Source organism: Anolis carolinensis, unplaced genomic scaffold, assembly GCF_035594765.1.
Source record: "Anolis carolinensis isolate JA03-04 unplaced genomic scaffold, rAnoCar3.1.pri scaffold_14, whole genome shotgun sequence".
Classification (NCBI taxonomy): domain Eukaryota; kingdom Metazoa; phylum Chordata; class Lepidosauria; order Squamata; family Dactyloidae; genus Anolis; species Anolis carolinensis.
Window position 1 is genome coordinate 13,326,522 of NW_026943825.1, and position 19,304 is coordinate 13,345,825.

Sequence of the window (19,304 nt, forward strand, 5' to 3'; positions counted from 1 at the left end):
AATCTTGTGCCAATGCATGCTGATCTGCTTTTCATTTTTTTCCAGGAAAGACAGTCAGGGTCAGGATCCCAAAATGCAACAAAGTGCAGATTTCGGAGCTTTGGCGGCTTCTTCGTCAGGCAAAAAAGCTCAAAATTCAGAAGAAAAGTGAGGAAGTTAGAATCTCAGGTCTGCCTTTTGTCTCCTATTATTTCCATTTTATTATTATTTATTATTACAGTAGAGTCTTGCTTATCCAACATAAACGGGTATTAAATTATAATATTATTATCAATATTATATACAGTAGAGTCTCACTTATCAAAGCCTCGCTTATCCAAGCTTCTGGATAATCCAAACCATTTTTGTAGTCAGTGTTTTCAATATATCGTGATATTTTGGTGCTAAATTCGTAAATACAGTACAGTAGAGTCTCGCTTATCCAACATAAACGGGTATTAAATTATAATATTATTATCAATATTATATACAGTAGAGCAGGAGTCCCCAAACTAAGGCCCGGGGGCCAGATGCGGCCCTCCGAGGTCATTTACCTGGCCCCCGCCCTCAGTTTTATAATATAATATATTGTATATACATATAATATTGATAATAATATTATTATAATGTAATACAATATAACACTAATAATAATACCATATAATAATATTACTTATATATTCTATATTACATATAATATTACTAATAATATTACAGTATAGTGGTATAGTTCAGTATAGTAATATATAATGCTAATATTGTGCTATGCTAATAATATAATATATTGTATGTACATATAATTTGTAAGCCACTCTGAGTCCCCTTTGGGGTGAGAAGGGTGTGATACAAATGTAGTAAATAAATGCAGTAAATAAATAAATAATAAATAAATACATTTTAGACTTAGGCTCGCCCAAAGTCTGAAATGACTTGAAGGCACACAACAACAACAACAACAACAACAACAACCCTAATTAACTTGACTATCTCATTGGCCAGAAGCAGACCCACATTTTCCATTGAAATCCTGATAGGTTTATGTTGGTTAAAATTGTTTTCATTTTAAAATATTGTATTGTTCTTTCATTGTTGTTGTTGCTGTTTTGCACTACAAATAAGACATGTGCAGTGTGCATCGGAATTGGTTTGTATTTTTTTTTTCAAATGATAATCCAGCCCCTCAACAGTCTGAAGGATTGTGGACCGGCCCTTGGCTTAAAAAGTTTGAGGACCCCTGCAGTAGAGCCTCACTTATCAAAGCCTCACTTATCCAAGCTTCTGGATAATCCAAGCCATTTTTGTAGTCAGTGTTTACAATATATCGTGATATTTTGGTGCTAAATTCATAAATACAGTACAGTAGAGTCTCACTTATCCAACATAAACGGGCCGGCAGAATGTTGGATAAGCGAATATGTTGGATAATAAGGAGGCATTAAGGAAAAGCCTATTAAACATCAAATTAGGTTATGATTTTACAAATTAAGCACCAAAACATCATGTTAGACAACAAATTTGACAGAAAAAGTAGTTCAATACACAGTAGTTCAATACACAATACACAGACTCCACCTTGCCCCGCCGATGCCGTCATTGCATTCCTGCCTGGCGCAGAAATCCCACAAACCGTAGGAAGAGCAGCCGGGACGGTCTGGTGGAACCAGTTTGGGGCCACGTGGTCTTACTGGATCGTCCAGTCGCCACAGGCCCTCGGGGGGGAACTGGCAGCAGTCACGTGGACTTGTTTGCATTGTAGTGGCCGTGTTCTGTGAACCGGGGATGATGGGCATTGAGGCGTGCCTTCATAATGCTCTCCTTTGGGTTTCCTTGGCATGGTTTGTTTGGGGGGCTTGCCATGTTGGGGATTGTGGATGATAGATGGAAGCTCTTGCAGAGAAATTATTGCAAAGAGAATTATTGCAAAGAGAATTATTGAAAAGAAAAATGATGGAAAAGAAAAGTTATGAAAAAGAATTATTGCAAAGAGAATTATTGCAAAGAGAATTATTGCAAAGAAAAATTATTGCAAAGAAAATGGAAAAGAACAGTTATGGAAAAGAGAATTATTGCAAAGAGAATTATTGCAAAGAAAATTATTGCAAAGAGAATTATTGCAAAGAGAATTATTGCAAAGAGAATTATTGCAAAGAAAATTGAAAAGAACAGTTATGGAAAAGTTATGGAAAAGAGCATTATTGCAAAGAGAATTATTGCAAAGAAAATAATTGCAGAGAAATTATTGCAAAGAAATTATTGCAAAGAAAATTGAAAAGAAAAATTATGGAAAAGAATTATTGCAAAGAATTATTGCAAAGAAAATTATTTCAAAGAGAAATTATTGCAAAGAAAATTGAAAAAAGAACAGTTATGGAAAAGAGAATTATTGCAAAGAGAATTATTGCAAAGAGAATTATTTCAAAGAAAAATTATTGCAAAGAAAAATTATTGCAAAGAAAATTGAAAAGAACAGTTATGGAAAAGAGAATTATTGCAAAGAATTATTGCAAAGAGAATTATTGCAAAGAAAAATTATTGCAAAGAAAATTGAAAAGAGCAGTTATGGAAAGGAAAAGTTATGGAAAAGAGAATTATTGCAAAGAGAATTATTGCAAAGAGAATTGAAAAGAAAATTAAAATTAAAAAGGTTACAGTAGTAAAACATGATTTAGGAACTCGTACCCAAGTCTCCGGAATCGAGTGGTTCTCACATATGTTGCTCAATTAACACTAATTTAATCTGATTTTTTTATAAAAAAAAATACATACTGCTTCCCTCAGGCACCATTGTGGAAAAACCGGGACATTTGAGCAAATGGGACGGCAGAGGGCAAATTCCCAAATGGGGACAGTTGCAGAGCGCGCATCCTATATTCACACAAACACGTAAATACACATCTCTCTCCCTTTGCTTCTTCCGAGGGCATAATTTCCGGCATAATCACCATGATTAGCATTTCTACTGCCTTGTAAAAATACCCTGGATTCCTCTGCGTGTTTCCAGTGTTTATCCGGTGGACGATGCAAATCCCTGCAGGCCCTTCGCATTCAGACACGCCGGCCCTGCGGGGTTGGCTCCTCTTGTTTTCCCCAAACAACGGGAAGACGGCGCAACGGCTGAACAATGTGCCCCAATTGAGGACGTGTTTTGTGCTTCCGGTCCCCAATTTCGAACAACACCAGCCCCACGGCATTTCCTTCTGTCCTATGGGTGCAATTTGAACGGCAATGATTCAATACGGTGGGAGTTGTAGTTTCCCAAGGTCTTAGAGCATTCTCTGACAGAGCTAGGGGCACGTCGAACTGTAATTTCCAGGATTCCATAGCATTGAGTTAGGGTCAAACTGCAGAAAACAGGATAATAATAAAACGGGATATTATTATATACAGTAGAGTCTCACTTATCCAACATAAACGGGCCGGCAGAACGTTGGATAAGCGAATATGTTGGATAATAAGGAGAGACTAAGGAAAAGCCAATTAAACATCAAATTAGGTTATGATTTTACAAATGAAGCACCAAAACATCATGTTCGACAACAAATTTGACAGAAAAAGTAGCTCAATACGCAGTAATGTTATGATGCAATTACTGTATTTACAAATTTAGCAACAGAATATCATGATTATTGAAAACATTGACTACAAAAATGCATTGGATAATCCAGAATGTTGGATAACCGAGTGTTGGATAAGTGAGACTCTACTGTATTATAAATTATTACTGTTATTATCATCATAGAATCAGAATTGGAAGAGTGCACATGGACTTGATAGTCTTTGTAGTCTATTCCAACACATTGAGGATGATGACAATAATAATATTATTATTAATAATAATAATCAATACAAGAAAACCGCACTACAAACTAAAGCTGACAGCTTTTTTTTTTTTTTTTCGTGTCAGGAGCAACCGGAGTTGCTTCTGGAGTGAGAGAATTGGCCGTCTGCAAGGACGTTGCCCAGGGGACGCCCGGATGTTTTGATGTTTTACCATCCTTGTGGGAGGCTTCTCTCGTGTCCCCGCATGGAGCTGGAGCTGATAGAGGGAGCTCATCCGCACTCTCCCCGGGTGGGATTCGAACCTGGCAGCTTTCAGGTCAGCAACCCAACCTTCAAGTCGCGAGGCTTTTATCTCCTTGGCCACCGGGGGCTCCTCAGCTGACAGCTGGCACAACAAAACATTGCATGGAAAGTTCCTTGACAAAATTGAAGGAAAAGCTGATAAGAAGAAGACCTGGCTCTGGCTCACGAATGGGACCCTGAAGAAGGAGACAGAAGGCCTGATCCTTGCAGCCCAGGAGCAAGACATCAGGACAAAGGCAATTCAGGCCAAGATCGAAAAATCAGCTGATGACCCAAAATGCAGACTGTGCAAGGCTGACGAAACCATGGATCATATCCTCAGCTGCTGTAAGAAAATCGCACAGACAGACTACAAACAGAGGCACAACCATGTGGCCCAAAGGATTCATTGGAACTTATGCCTCAAGTACCACCTCCCAGCAGCAAAGAACTGGTGGGATCACAAACCTGCAAAAGTATTGGAAAATGAGCACGCAAAGATACTGTGGGACTTCCGAATCCAGACTATCTTGTCTATCTTGTTTGCTGTGTCATACAATAATATAATAATTATTTTTGTACCCTGCCTCCATCTCCCCACAGGAATTCGGGGAGGCTAACATGATAATAATAATAATAATATATCTTCTATACACATAATAAAAGTGAAAATATGTATGTATGTGTGTGGCTGGGGTGCCCACTTACCTAGTTTCCAACAGATCTCACAATTCCTGAGGATGCCAGCCATAGATGTGGCATCAGGAGAGAATGCTTCTGGAACATGGCCAGACAGATCGGAAAACTCACAGCAAACTGCTAGGTTAGCAGGAGATTTTATTTTTATTATTATTTATATTATATTATATTATATTATATTATATTATATTATATTATATTATATTATATTATATTATATTGGTGGCGAAGTGCATTAAAGCACTGAGCTGCTGAACTTGCGGACCAAAAGGTCCCGGGTTCAAATCCCATGAGCGGCGTGAGCGCCCGCTGTTAGTCCCAGCTCCTGCCAACCTAGCAGTTCGAAAATATGCAAATTTATTATTTATTATTTACATCATTTATATTCTGCCCTTCTCACCCCGAAGGGGACTCAGGGCGGATCACATTACACATATTAGGCAAACATTCAATGCCTTTTTAACACAGGACAAAGACAATCAAACATAGCTCCGAGCGGGCCTCGAACTTATGACCTCCTGGTCAGTGACTCATTGCTCTCCCGTCTGCGCCACAGCCCCGGGCCAAATGCGAGTAGATCAATAGGTACCGCTCCGGCAGGGAGGTAACAGCGCTCCATGCAGTCATGCCGGCCACATGACCTTGCAGGTGTCTACGGACAATGCTGGCTCTTTGGCTTAGAAATGGAGATGAGCACCAACCCCCCAGAGTCGGACACGACTGGACTTAACGTCAGGGGAAACCTTGACCTATAAATAATAATAAAAAAATAATTTAGAACTCTTAAAATTCTTTAGCTGCCATGGTTTACTGCGATTGAATACTGGGGGTTGTAGTTTGGATAGAGAAGGCTGGAAACGGTGTCAAACCCCGATTCCTGGGATCCCGACACATTGAGCCATGCCAGTCAAAGTGGCGTCTGATGTAGACGTAATGGCATCCTGGGAGTTGTAGTTTTCGCAAGCACCCATCCGGCTGTTTTTAGAGAGCTTTTTAGAATCAATCTAAAGAAAGGCTGCCGCTTGACCTTGGTTTTAGAAGTAATGATAGCCTGATGCGCAGCCGGGGAGTGAGCTCAGAGGCCGGGAATGCTGCAATTAGAGCCTTTTTCAAGGCGGGAAGGAGAGGAGGCCGTGGCACACCTGAGCGCCAAGGCGGAGAGAGGCAGGTGAGTTGCCGAGAGGAGCCATGGACCCCTGGAAAGCTCCTCGGGGTCATCTCTCTGTTTCTGCCCCGTTGAGCCGGCCCCGCATTGGGAGCAAGGAGGAGAAGAAGAAGCCTCACCTGTCCCGACAGGTAAGGACTCACCTGGCGAGATCCAGGCGTGACACCTCCAAACAGAACGCCTTCATTTCTGCTGTGGGAGAGATGCTGTTTGAACCGGCGGAGAAGAGATGTTGGATCTTTATTCAATTACTAGCTTGGGGACCCGGAGATGCCCGGGTCATTTGAGAAAGGCATTGTTTGTTTGTCTGTGTTCCAAGCGCAGCTTAGATCAGGGGTCCCCAAACTTTTTAAATGGGGCCAGTTCACAATCTATCATTGGAGGGCCGGACTATAGTTGGCCACCGAGCAATAATAATTATTATTATTAATAATAATAATAATAATAATAATAATAATAATAATAAAGAGGGTTGGAAGAGACCCCTTGGGCCATTGAATCTAATCCCCTTCTGCCTTTGTGCACCGAAAGCACAAGCAAAGCACCCCTGACAGATGGCCACCCAGCATCAATGTTAATTAATAATAATAATAATAATAAAGAGGGTTGGAAGAGACCCCTTGGGCCATTGAGTCCAATCCCCTTCTGCCTTTGTGCACCGAAAGCACAAGCAAAGCACCCCTGACAGATGGCCACCCAGCATCAATGTTAATTAATAATAATAATAATAATAATAATAATAATAATAATAAAGAGGGTTGGAAGAGACCCCTTGGGCCATTGAGTCCAATCCCCTTCTGCCTTTGTGCACCGAAAGCATAAGCAAAGCACCCCTGACAAATGGCCACACAGCCACAATGATAATAATAATAATAATAATAATAATAATAATAATAATAATAATAATAATAATAATAAAACAGCAATAATAATAAAAAAGAGGGTTGGAAGAGACCCTTTGGGCCATTGAGTCCAATCCCCTTCTGCCTTTGTGCACCGAAAGCATAAGCAAAGCACCCCTGACAGATGGCCACACAGCCACAATGTTAATAATAATAATAATAATAATAATAATAATAATAATAATAATAATAAACAGCAATAATAATAAAAAGGAGGGTTGGAAGAGACCCCTTGGGCCATTGAATCTAATCCCCTTCTGCCTTTGTGCACCGAAAACACAAAGCACCCCTGACAGATGGCCACCCAGCATCAATGTTAATTAATAATAATAATAATAATAATAAAGAGGGTTGGAAGAGACCCCTTGGGCCATTTTGTCCAACCTCCTCCTGCCTCTGTGGACCAAAAGCACAAGCAAAGCACCCCTGACAGATGGCCACCCAGCCTTAATGTTATTATTATTATTAATAATAATAATGGTTGTAAGAGAAGAAGAGAACCCTTAGGTCATTTAGCCCAACCCCTCTCAGCCCTTGTGCCGTGGGGGCCGGATAAATGGCTTCGGTGGGCCGCATCCGGCCCCTGGGCCTTAGTTTGGGGACCCCTGGCTTAGATCAATGTCAGCTGGGTTCAGTGAGTGCGGGTGAACTACAACTCCCATAAACAAGTCCCATTGTCCATGGCCCGTCCGTCCCCAAACAACGCCAGGATGTAGGATGGGTCATGGGTGCCCTGTGTGCCAAGTTTGGTCTTGGTGAGTCATTGGTGGGGTTTGCAGTGGTCTCAGGAAGTGAGTGAAGCTACTGCAAGTCCCATCACCCATGGTGCAAACTCTTCCAAACCACACCAGGATGTAGAGTAGGACATGGGTGCTCTGTGTTTCAAGTTTGGTCTTGGTGAGTCATTGGTGGGGGTTGCAATGTTCTCAGGAAGTGAGTGAAGCTACTGCAAGTCCCATTATCGTTGGTCTGTCCTTCCTCAAACTGTACCAGGACGTAAATTGGGTCATGGGGGGTATGTGTGCCAAGTTTGGTCCTGATCCATAATGAGTTAGTGTAACATTGGTCTGTCAGAGACAGCGTTTGAAAGTACTGAAAATCCCATAATCCATTCTCCCCCAAAGTGGTGCAGCATGTAAAGTGTGTCATTTGGGATATGTGTGCCAAGTTTGGTCCAATTCTGTCATTCCTGGTAGTTGCAGTAGTCTGAGGAAGTGAGTGAAGGTACTGCAAATGCCATCATCCATGGTCCATTTCCCCCCAATCTGCACCAGGACATAAAGGGGGTGATGGGGGTTCTGTGTGCCAAGTTTGGTCCAGTTCAGTCGTTGGTGGGCATTGCAGTAGTCTGTGGGAGTCGAAGCGTTTCAAAGTACTGCAAATCCCATCATCCATGGTCCATCCTCCCCCAAATGGCACCAGGACATAAAGTGCATCATGGGGGTTAAGTGTGTCAAGTATGGGCCAGGTCTGTCGTTCCTGGTGGTCACAGTGGCCTGTGATAGTGGCAGCCAATCAGAAAGCTGCCACATACATATACACATACATACATACCCACAAACCCTTTATACAAACACTGACTTTTATTATATAGATAGATATTATTATATTATAACCGCTGCCACCAGTGTAAAGATGGTTACAATGTGGCCACCAGATATAAAGGGGATTATCCACGCTTACCACCACTTTAGGAAGATATAACCACTAGCTACTTAGAGAGAAGACCTTTTAAATTTTGTTTTTCTTCTTTCTTCTTGTTTGTTTTTGATAGTAATATATATGACAGAAGCTGAGATGTTTAAAAGAACAATAACACGTTTATTCTGGCACAAAGCTTAATGGTTACAGTAACTTTCTCTTTAGAGGCACTTTGGTTAACAGTTGCAAGGCTAGAATGAGGTGTTTCAAACTTCTTAAAATGTCACTTCTTTCTTTACTGCTCTAAACTGCAGTCACCCTATGAATTTCAATCACAGATTATCTGTTCCTCATCAGGAGACAGACTACCTTAAAATAAGTCACCAAACTTATTTTAAATTGACTCAAAAATAAGCATTTGAGTCTCCCTGATCCCTTCAACTGAGGATCAGTCTTCACTGTACCTCATCAGGGCACAGACTACCTTAAAATAAGTCACCAAACTTATTTTGAATTGACTCAAAAATAAGCATTTGAGTCTCCCTGATCCCTTCAACTGAGGATCAGTCTTCACTGTACCTCATCAGGGCACAGACTACCTTAAAATAAGTCACCAAACTTATTTTAAATTATTTTATTATATTGCTATATATAATATAGCAATATATTAAATATAATACTAATAATGCAATATAAAATATAATAATAATGTAATATAATAATAGTAATATATTAAATATAATACTAATAATGCAATATAAAATATAATAATGTAATATAATAATAGTAATATATTAAATATAATACTAATACAGTAGAGTCTCACTTATCCAAGCCTCTGGATTATCCAAGCCATTTTTGTAGTCAATCTTTTCAATATATGGTGATATTTTGGTGCTAAATTCGTAAATACAGTAATTACAACATAACATTACTGCGTATTGAACTATTTTTTCTGTCAGATTTGTTGTCTAACATGATGTTTTGGTGCTTAATTTGTAAAATCATAACCTAATTTGATGTTTAATAGGCTTTTCCTTAATCCCTCCTTATTATCCAAGATGTTCGCTTATCCAAGCTTCCGCCGGCCCGTTTAGCTTGGATAAGTGAGACTCTACTGTAATGCAATATAAAATATAATAATAATGTAATATAATAATAGTAATATATTAAATATAATACTAATAATGCAATATAAAATATAATAATAATGTAATATAATAATAGTTATATTAAATATAATACTAATAATGCAATATAAAATATAATGTAATATAATAGTAATATATTAAATATAATACTAATAATGCAATATAAAATATAATAATGTAATATAATAATAGCAATATATTAAATATAATACTAGTAATGCAATATAAAATATAATAATGTAATATAATAATAGCAATATATTAAATATACTAGTAATGCAATATAAAAATAATGTAATATAATAATAGTAATATATTAAATATAATACTAATAATACAATATAAAACGATGTAATATAATAATAGCAATATATTAAATATAATAATAATAATGCAATATAAAATATAATAATAATGTAATATAATAGTAATATATTAAATATAATACTAATAATGCGATATAAATATATAATAATGATGTAATATAATAATAGCAATATATTTAAATACAATACTAATAATGCAATCTATATATATAAAAGAGTGATGGCATCAGGGCAGCGGACAAAACAACAAAACTACAGGCCCCCCAACCTCGAAATTTGACAACACAACCCATCATTCACGGCTCTAGGTTGATACAACAAAAAGAAAAGAAAAATAAAGTCCCAATTACAGGGAGAGGAATAATAGTTTTTATCCAATTGCTGCCAGTTAGAAGGCTAAGCTCCGCCCACTTGGTCTCCTAGCAACCCACTCAGCCCAGTGTTAATAAAAGAATAAAAAATAAAATAAATACAAATAATACAATAAAAATAATTAAAAACACTAAAAAATTAATACAATAAAATACTATTAACAAAATAACTAAAAATAATACAACAAAATAATAAAATATAATAAATAAAAAAGATAAGTTACAATAAAATTAATTTAAAAAATACAAATAACGTCAAATAAAAATTCCACAAAAACTTTAAACCAATACCACCACCACTTTGCCACATCAACGCGTGGCCGGGCACAGCTAGTATAAATATATAATAATGATGTAGTATAATAATAGCAATATATTAAATAATACTAATAATGCAATATAAAATATAATAATGCAATGTAATAATAGCAATATATTACATATACTACTGATAATATATAATGACATGCTGTCTTATTGTATATTTGTAGATTTTTAAGTTAATGTTGATTGTGAGAGATAAAACGAGATATTAAATAAATACACTGAAGGATGAATGAGTCCTAATGGAGGAGAAGAGCCACAGTTACGCATGCGCAGCGAAGAAGACCAAGAGTTGGGTGGTGGAGAGGGCGTGTCCTAAAAGGTGATTTGCATGCGGGGGGCGTGGCCGAGGCGAGGCGGCTCTGCCATGACGGTGCAAAGCGTGAGGCGAGGTGGGCGGGGGCGAAAGTGGAGGTGGTGGGCGTGGCCTGGGACTAAATGGGCGTGGCCTGTATATAAGGAGCCGGCGCCGCTGTCTCTCCCTTCAGTCGGAGCGGAGCGGCGCCGGGTTCACATCCGGTCATGAACGGGGAGAGGAATCTGTGCACTCTGGTGGACCTCCAGCCTGAGGGGGACGGCCCAGTAAGAGCTTAGACATTTATTTACACATTTATTTACACATACAGAATGTTGGAGCTTATTATTTGTTCGGCCTTAATGTTTATTATTACCTCAGGGCAGGTAAACAACACAAAACCGAGAGCCTCCCTCAAGCAGGCCTCTTATTAGAAAAGTGCGCCTTTCAAAGTAATTTTTGCTTGGTTTGTTGTACTTTGAGTCCAGTTTTCCTATGAGGAAAAATCTGGAAGCAACTATTATTGATAATACATGAGTATATAAGTAATTGTGTATATTTATATAATTTTTACTTGGCCTTTATTATTGATAATACATAATGCATTAATATATAAATAAGTGTATATTTATATATATTTACTTAGCCTTTAAATCATCATTTTGGATGCAATTAGCTGTTGCAAAGTGTTGTTTTTTGGGGAGGCTCTGTGTATAGATATACAGTAGAGTCTCACTTATCCAACATAAACGGGCCAGCAGAACCTTGGATAAGCAAAAATGTTGGATAATAAGGAGGGATTAAGGAAAAGCCTATTAAACATCAAATTAGGTTATGATTTTACAAATTAAGCACCAAAACAGCATGCTATACAACAAATTTTTGACAGAAAAAGTAGTTCAATACGAAATAATGCTATGTAGTAATTACTGTATTTACGAATTTAGCACCAAAATATAATGATTTATTAAAAATATTGACTACAAAAATGCCTTGGATAATCCAGAACCTTGGATAAGCGAGTCTTGGATAAGTGAGACTCTACTGTATTGATAATACATAATGCATTAATATATAAATAAGTGTATATTTATATATATATTCTTAGTATTTAAATCATAATTTTTGGTACAGTTAGCTGTTGAAAAGTGTCATTTTTTGGGGAGGCTCTGTGTATAGATATATATATGTACAGGCACCTGCAAATATAAATGATATATTCCATAAATGTAATATATAGAGATATAGATATTATAGTATTATATATGTGTGTGTGTATATGTATATAGTATTATATACATATATTAGTATTATAAATATACAAATAAGATATCTATAATATAAAAAATTAGAACATACTGCAAGTTGCTTCTGGTGTGAGAGAATTGCCTGTCTACAGAGACGTTGCCCCAGGAACATTGCCCAGATGTGTTATCATCCTGCTGGGAGGCTTCTCTCATGTCCCCACAAGCTAGAGCTGACAGATGGGAGCTCCCCTGACTTGAGAACATACTGTCAGTGGCTTCTGGTGTGAGAGAATTGGCTGTCTACAGAGACGTTACCCTGGGGACATTGCCCGGATGTGTTACCATCCTGCTGGGAGGCTTCTCTCATGTCCCTGCAAGCTAGAGCTGACAGGTGAAAGCTCACCCTGCCTCGTAGATTCAAACCGGCAACCTTCAGGTCAGCAATTCAGCAGGCACAAGGCTATACATTATGTAATATATACAATATACTATATATAGTATAATAGATAAGTAGTTTATTTAATACTTAGACCATAGGTCTTTCACATGTAGGACAGACAAATAAATACATAAAAACCAGATTAAAAATGCAATATAAAATACACCATTAAAATATTATATACATCATTAGAATCATTTAAATGCTACATACTGTATATAATATGTATGATATAAATATATGTGTGTGTGTATGTATGTATGTATGTATCGGCTTAGAAATGGAGATGAGCACCATCCCCCAGAGTTGGACATGACTTAATGTCAGGGGAAAACCTTTACATTATATATATATATATATATATATCCCAGAAATTATACGTCTCCTTAACACAGTGGTTCTCTTCTCAACCTGTGGGTTCCCAGATGTTTTGGCTGTGGTGGCGCAATGGGTTAAACTCTTATGCTGGCTGAACTGCTGACCTGAAGGTTGGGTGGCTGACCTGAAAGTTGGCAATTCGAATCCGTGAGACGGGTTGAGCTCCTGTGTGTCAGCTCTAGCTTGCGGGGACTTGAGAGAATCCTCCCACTAAGATGGTAACGCATCCAGGCCTCCCTTGGGCCAATTCTCTCACACCAGAAGCGACTTGCAGAATGTTCTCAAGTTGCTTCTGACATGATAAAAAAAAACTCTCCCAGATATCCTAACAGCTGGTAAACTGGCTGTGATTATTTGAAAGTGAAGTTAACCTATTTATTGGGGAATGAATGTTATCTTGCTTTAATCGGCGTTCCATGTTCCACCTTAAATACTGTGTTATGTGAAAGGGCTTTGGGTGGTTTGCAGAGTCGGAAGCACAAGTTTATCTGAAGTCTTTATCCTTTTGCATATATGCTCACGCTTATCTTTACCCTTATGCCTCTCTTCTGTACAACCGGCATCTTTCACCCATCTATTTATCTATCTATCTACCTATTTAAAAAATGGAAGCAATCAAATAACTTCAGTCTTATACACTGTTAGGTGTGCATATAGTATTTGAGATGCACTGTATATGTGCATAATAATAAATAACTTTATTCTTATACCTCGCCTCCATCTCCCCAAAGGGACTCGGGGCGGCTTACATGGGGCCAAGCCCGAATAAAAACAATAACAATATAAAACGCAGCAAATGGAGAGAAAAAAAGCACAATTATAAAATTAAACATTAACATATAACAATAAAATAGCAAACGTAATAAATCATGATCTAAACGCAAAAAGATTATAAAAATAGACTGGGTAAAGGGCACGATATAAAATTTTGTAAACACGAGGTAGCTGATGAAATGCTGCAAATTTGTGAGAGACCACGATGGGATATATGTCTATATATGTGTGTATGTAAGAATACGCAAGCCATTCGCATATATATATACACACACACATACATATATATATGAGCACACGTGTTGATAGACATGCATTAATACACACATTTATGATTACACATATATGCATATATATATACACATATATACATATATACATGTAGTTTAATACACATACTACCATGTGTTTCATATACTATATATATACACATATCTACAGATATAGATATATAAATACTTACATTTTAATATACATGTATAGATGTATATGTAGAGTCTCACTTATCCAACACTCGCTTATCCAATGTTCTGGATTATCCAACACATTTTTGTAGTCAATGTTTTCAATACATCAAGATATTTTGGTGCTAAATTCATAAATACAGTAATTACTACATAGCATTACTGTGTATTGAACTACTTTTTCTGTCAAATTTGTTGTTAAACATGATGTTTTGGTGCTTAATTTGTAAAATCATAACCTAATTTGATGTTTAATAGGCTTTTCCTTAATCCCTCCTTATTATCCAAGATATTCGCTTATCCAAGTTTCTGCCAGCCCGTTTAGCTTGGATAAGTGTGAGACTGCTGTACATATATACAGTATTTATACACATACACATATATTCTGTTCACATATATACAATATACATGTATATACAATATATATACAATACACCAGGACATACATACACATGTATACACTAGAGTCTCGCTTATCCAACATTCTGTATTATCCAACGCAGTCTGCCTTTTAGCAGTCTTTGTTGTTGTAGTAAATGTTTTCAATACATTGTGATATTTTGGTTCTAAATTTGTAAATATAGTAATTACTACTTAACGTTACTAAGTATTGAACTGCTTTTTATGTCAATTTATTGTAAAACATATTTTGGTGCTTAATTTGTAAAATCATAATGTAATTTGATGTTTAATAGGCTTTTCCTCAATCCCTCCTTATTATCCAACATTTTTGCTTGTCCAATGCTCTACCGGACCATTTGTGTTGGATAAGCGAGACTCTACTGTGGTATATACACATATACAGCATACACACATACATATATGCATATATACACTATATGCATGTACACATATATGCAGTATTTATAGTAAAGGCAAAGGTTTCCCCTGACATTAAGTCCAGTCATGTCTGACTCTGGGGGTTGGTGCTCATCTCCACTTCTAAGCCGAAGAGCCGGCATTGTCCGTAGACACCTCCAAGGTCATGTGGCCGGCATGACTGCATGGAGCGCCGTTACCTTCCCGCCGGAGCGGTACCTATTGATCTACTCACATTGGCATGTTTTTGAACTGCTAGGTATAAATGCACATGCAGATATATATACATACATACCCCCACACACAATAACACATATAAATATATATTGTACATACCTATATAAATATACACACACATATTACATATATACATACACATAATTCAGAGCCATTCACTGGCCAGAGCCTACAAGGGCGACAATTGCCAAAAAAGCTGTTAAAAAACCAGAAGCCCAAATCCCAAAGTCAATTTGACCGTAATGCAGCAAGGAAAGCAGCCAAATGTCTGTTTTCTTTCTGTACGTCCTCTCTGACAGCGCAAGTCTTTCCCGATCGACTGTGAAATAAGTCCCGTTTAGTTTAGTAGGCAGCCCAGGAACATTAGATTCCGGATTACGACCCGAGTTGAATCCAGATTGAATCCAGTTTGCACTAATGTGTAGTTCAGTAAGGGCTGAACTCACTTCACAAACATGCTGTCTTGCTGGATTTACACGTGAGTCGGGAGGCATGTTGACTCACGCCATAAACAAAGGCGGCCTCTGAGCATGTGCAGAGCCTTCCGATTCCCATGATCTGACAGGATCTAAAGCAAAGGGACCCTTCCATGGAAACAATACGGCATTGTGGTGGGTTGGCATCACTTTTCAGGTGGGAATCCATGTATAAAGAACTTAGAAAACAAAAGGCTTCAAATTAAATGGAATATTCAGGAGCTATTTTAATGCTGGAAAATTATAAATGTAGTTGTATGTATTATTTTTAAAGAATCGCTTGTGTTAAATGCAAATGCAGTAACGTTTGAAATACTGTATATACTCATGTATAAGCCTAGTTTTTCAGCCCTTTTTTAAGACTGAAAAAGCCCCCCTCGGCTTATACTTGGGTGAGGGTCCTGGTTGGCTTATATTTGGGTCAGCTTATACTCGAGAATATATGGTACATTTATTATTTTTCTCTATTATTGTTGGTATTATTACATTTATTATTTTTCTCTATTATTGTTGCAACTATTACATTTATTTTACACTTTTTTATTATTATTAATACATTTATTATTTCACTCTGATCTTATTATTGCATTTATTATTTTACTCTATTATTACTTGTATTATTTTCCTGTATTTATTATTATTGTTATTACATGTATTATTTTACTCCATTCTCTGTTGTTATTGGTATTATTACATTTATTATTTTACTCTATTATTATTACATTTATTTTACTCTATTATTATTGTTACTATTATGTTTATTTTATTCTATTTTTATTATTATTAATACATTTACTCTGTTATTACATTTATTATTTTACTGTATTTATTAGTATTATTACATTTATTATTTTACTCTATTATTATAAAAAACATACATAAGCACATTTACATTGAAAAAGATGAGAATAATGATTGGATCAGAGTTGGACAGTCTTATCTTAAATTTGAGCTTTATGTAAATATTCAAAAACATTTAACCTACTGATGCCTCAATTAATGTAATTTTATTGTATCTATTTTTATTTCTGAAATTTACCGCCCTCGGCTTATCTGGAGTCAATGTTTTCCCAGTTTTTTTGTGGTAAAATTAGGTGCCTCGTCTTATATTTGGGTCGGCTTATACTCGAGTATATATGGTAATTTATTGATTTGATTCATTTAAAAAAAACACCAGTATTTTTCAAAGTTGACGGTATGGAAATGTGGCCTTGTGTGTGTCAATAGGTTGATATTTTTGGAGAGTTGGTATTAGCATAAAATGTGATCCGGAACGAATGAAGTCCAGATCTTGGAAAACGGACATCCTCAAAGCACATGTTAATATGAATATTCAGGAGCAATTTTGCTGTGCTGTCCTGTATTGGAACGCAGCATAGTCGGATACGCAGTCATGTATACAAAGTAGTCAGGAGTCGGAATTTGCAAGCTTGGGAGTTTCAGGGAGCTATCTTGGATTTATGGAAATTAATATTTCATTTGGTTGCTTCAATAAAACCGCGGCCCGGAGAACGGAGTTGCTCAAGAGTTTCCTTTTGAATAAATATGCCAAGGGCTGGGCGGTGTTGCCATAGGGAGGCGGTTGGGCAAACTTGGAATTGAGGCCCATTGGCATTTAATATTTTCGAAGTAAATATGGCTAAAATAAGTTGTTTCGGGACAAACATATTGATAGTGTTCTGTCCTGTTAACCAACTCACTCCCAAGCCTCTTGTTTCTGCAATCCATCCCAATGCTGCTAAAGGAAATGCCAACTGCTCAGAGGAAGAGAAGAAAAAGGAAAAGATCTAAATGGGAATAATTGAACTTTGTATAACTAATAGTCATTAATGCAAAGTCTCCCTTGATCTGAGGATGGTTTCAATTTGCTACAACTCTGACCCAGAGGGATAAGGAAAGATTTCCATATCAATGTGTTGTTGAAGGCTTTCATGGCCGGAATCATTGGGTTGATGTGAATTTTCCAGGATGTCTGGCCATGTTCCAGAAGCATTTTCTCCTGACGTGAGGTCTGTTGGAAACTAGGCAAGTGGGGTTTATATATCTGTAGAAAAATGTCCAGAGTAGGAAAAGAACTCTTGTCTGTTTGAGGCAAGTGTGATTGTTGCATCTGACCATCTTGATTAGCATTGAATTGCTTCAAAGCCTGGCTGCTTCCGCCTGGGGGAATCCTTGGGCCTGGACACAATATTATTTGAGAACACAGAAACGCTGGACCACTCTAACAACCACCATGTCAGACTAAACAGATAAGCCATTCAAATCCACACACACACATATAATATTTATACACACACGTATATGCAATGTTTATATAAATATGCAGTGTTTATGAAACATGCGGACAATTTCAACAGAAAGAAGGAAACCATGAATATCCACACAATCAGGCTACCAGTACTGTTATTTAAAAAACTCTAAAATTATTAGTACCAAGGGAACAATATAAGGAACACCACATAATAGATGGAAGTCGATTTTTATAAATGTGTGTTTTGGTCATGTAACTATGCAAAGTTGTCTGTTCGAATAGACTCATATTTTTTCTCTTTTTGTTTGTTTGTTTATTTATTTATTGGTATGCATTTCCTTTGTATTTTTGATTGCTTGTTCTGTTCTGTTTCTTGTTTTTTGTTTTTGGCTTTTATGTATTCACTCACTGTCACTGTAAATTTTCATCATCTCACTGTAAAACACATCATTATAAATGTTTGCAATAAAAATTCCTTTTAAAAAAACCTCTAAAATTAGTAAATAAAGAGCAACACTCAAAAACAGGGGAATTCTAGACAAGAAACAATCAGGGCCAGCTAACACCTCCCAACAAAGGATTTCCCCAGGCAGGAAGCTGCAAGGCCATTCAGTGCTAATCAAGGTGGGCGATTGCAACATGCACACTTTTTCCAACAGACAAGAAATCTTTCTTTCCCCCACCCTGGACATCATTCCACAGATATATACCGTATATGCTTGAGTATAAGCCAACCCAAATATAAGCCGAGGCACCTTATTTTATCACAAAAAAACTGGGAAAACATTGACTCCAGTGTAAGCCGAGATACCAATAAAATTACATTGAGGCCTCAGTAGTTTAAATGTTTTTGAATCTTTACATCAAACTGTAATTTAAGATATGACTGTTCAGCTCTGATTAAATCATTATTTTCATCTTCTTCAATGTAAATCTGCTTATGTATCCTTTTAATTATAATAGAGTGAAATAATAAATGTAGTAATAATAATAAATGCAGTAAAATAATAAATGTATTTTTAATAATAAAAATGGAGTAAAATAAATGTAAAAGTAACAATAATAATAGAGTAAAATAATAAATATAATACAGTAGAGTCTCACTTATCCAACATAAACGGGCCGGCAGAACGTTGGATAAGCGAATATGTTGGATAATAAGGAGAGATTAAGAAAAAGCCCATTAAACATCAAATTAGGTTATGATTTTACAAATTAAGCACCAAAACATCATGTTAGACAACAAATTTGACGGAAAAAGTAGTTCAATACGCAGTAATGCTATGAAGTAATTACTGTATTTA

At 36.7% G+C, this 19,304-nt stretch overlaps 1 protein-coding gene across 1 annotated transcript in view; it reads left to right on the forward strand.

Moving 5' to 3' along the window:
* tuft1 (tuftelin 1) overlaps window positions 1-19,304 on the forward strand; it is a 68,235-nt gene continuing 48,931 nt past the window's right edge. Inside the window, exon 1 of the mRNA XM_062965299.1 lies at window positions 1-168. Coding sequence (XP_062821369.1) covers window positions 13-168 — 156 coding nt within the window. The 5' untranslated portion in view covers window positions 1-12. The remainder of the gene's footprint in view (window positions 169-19,304) is intronic.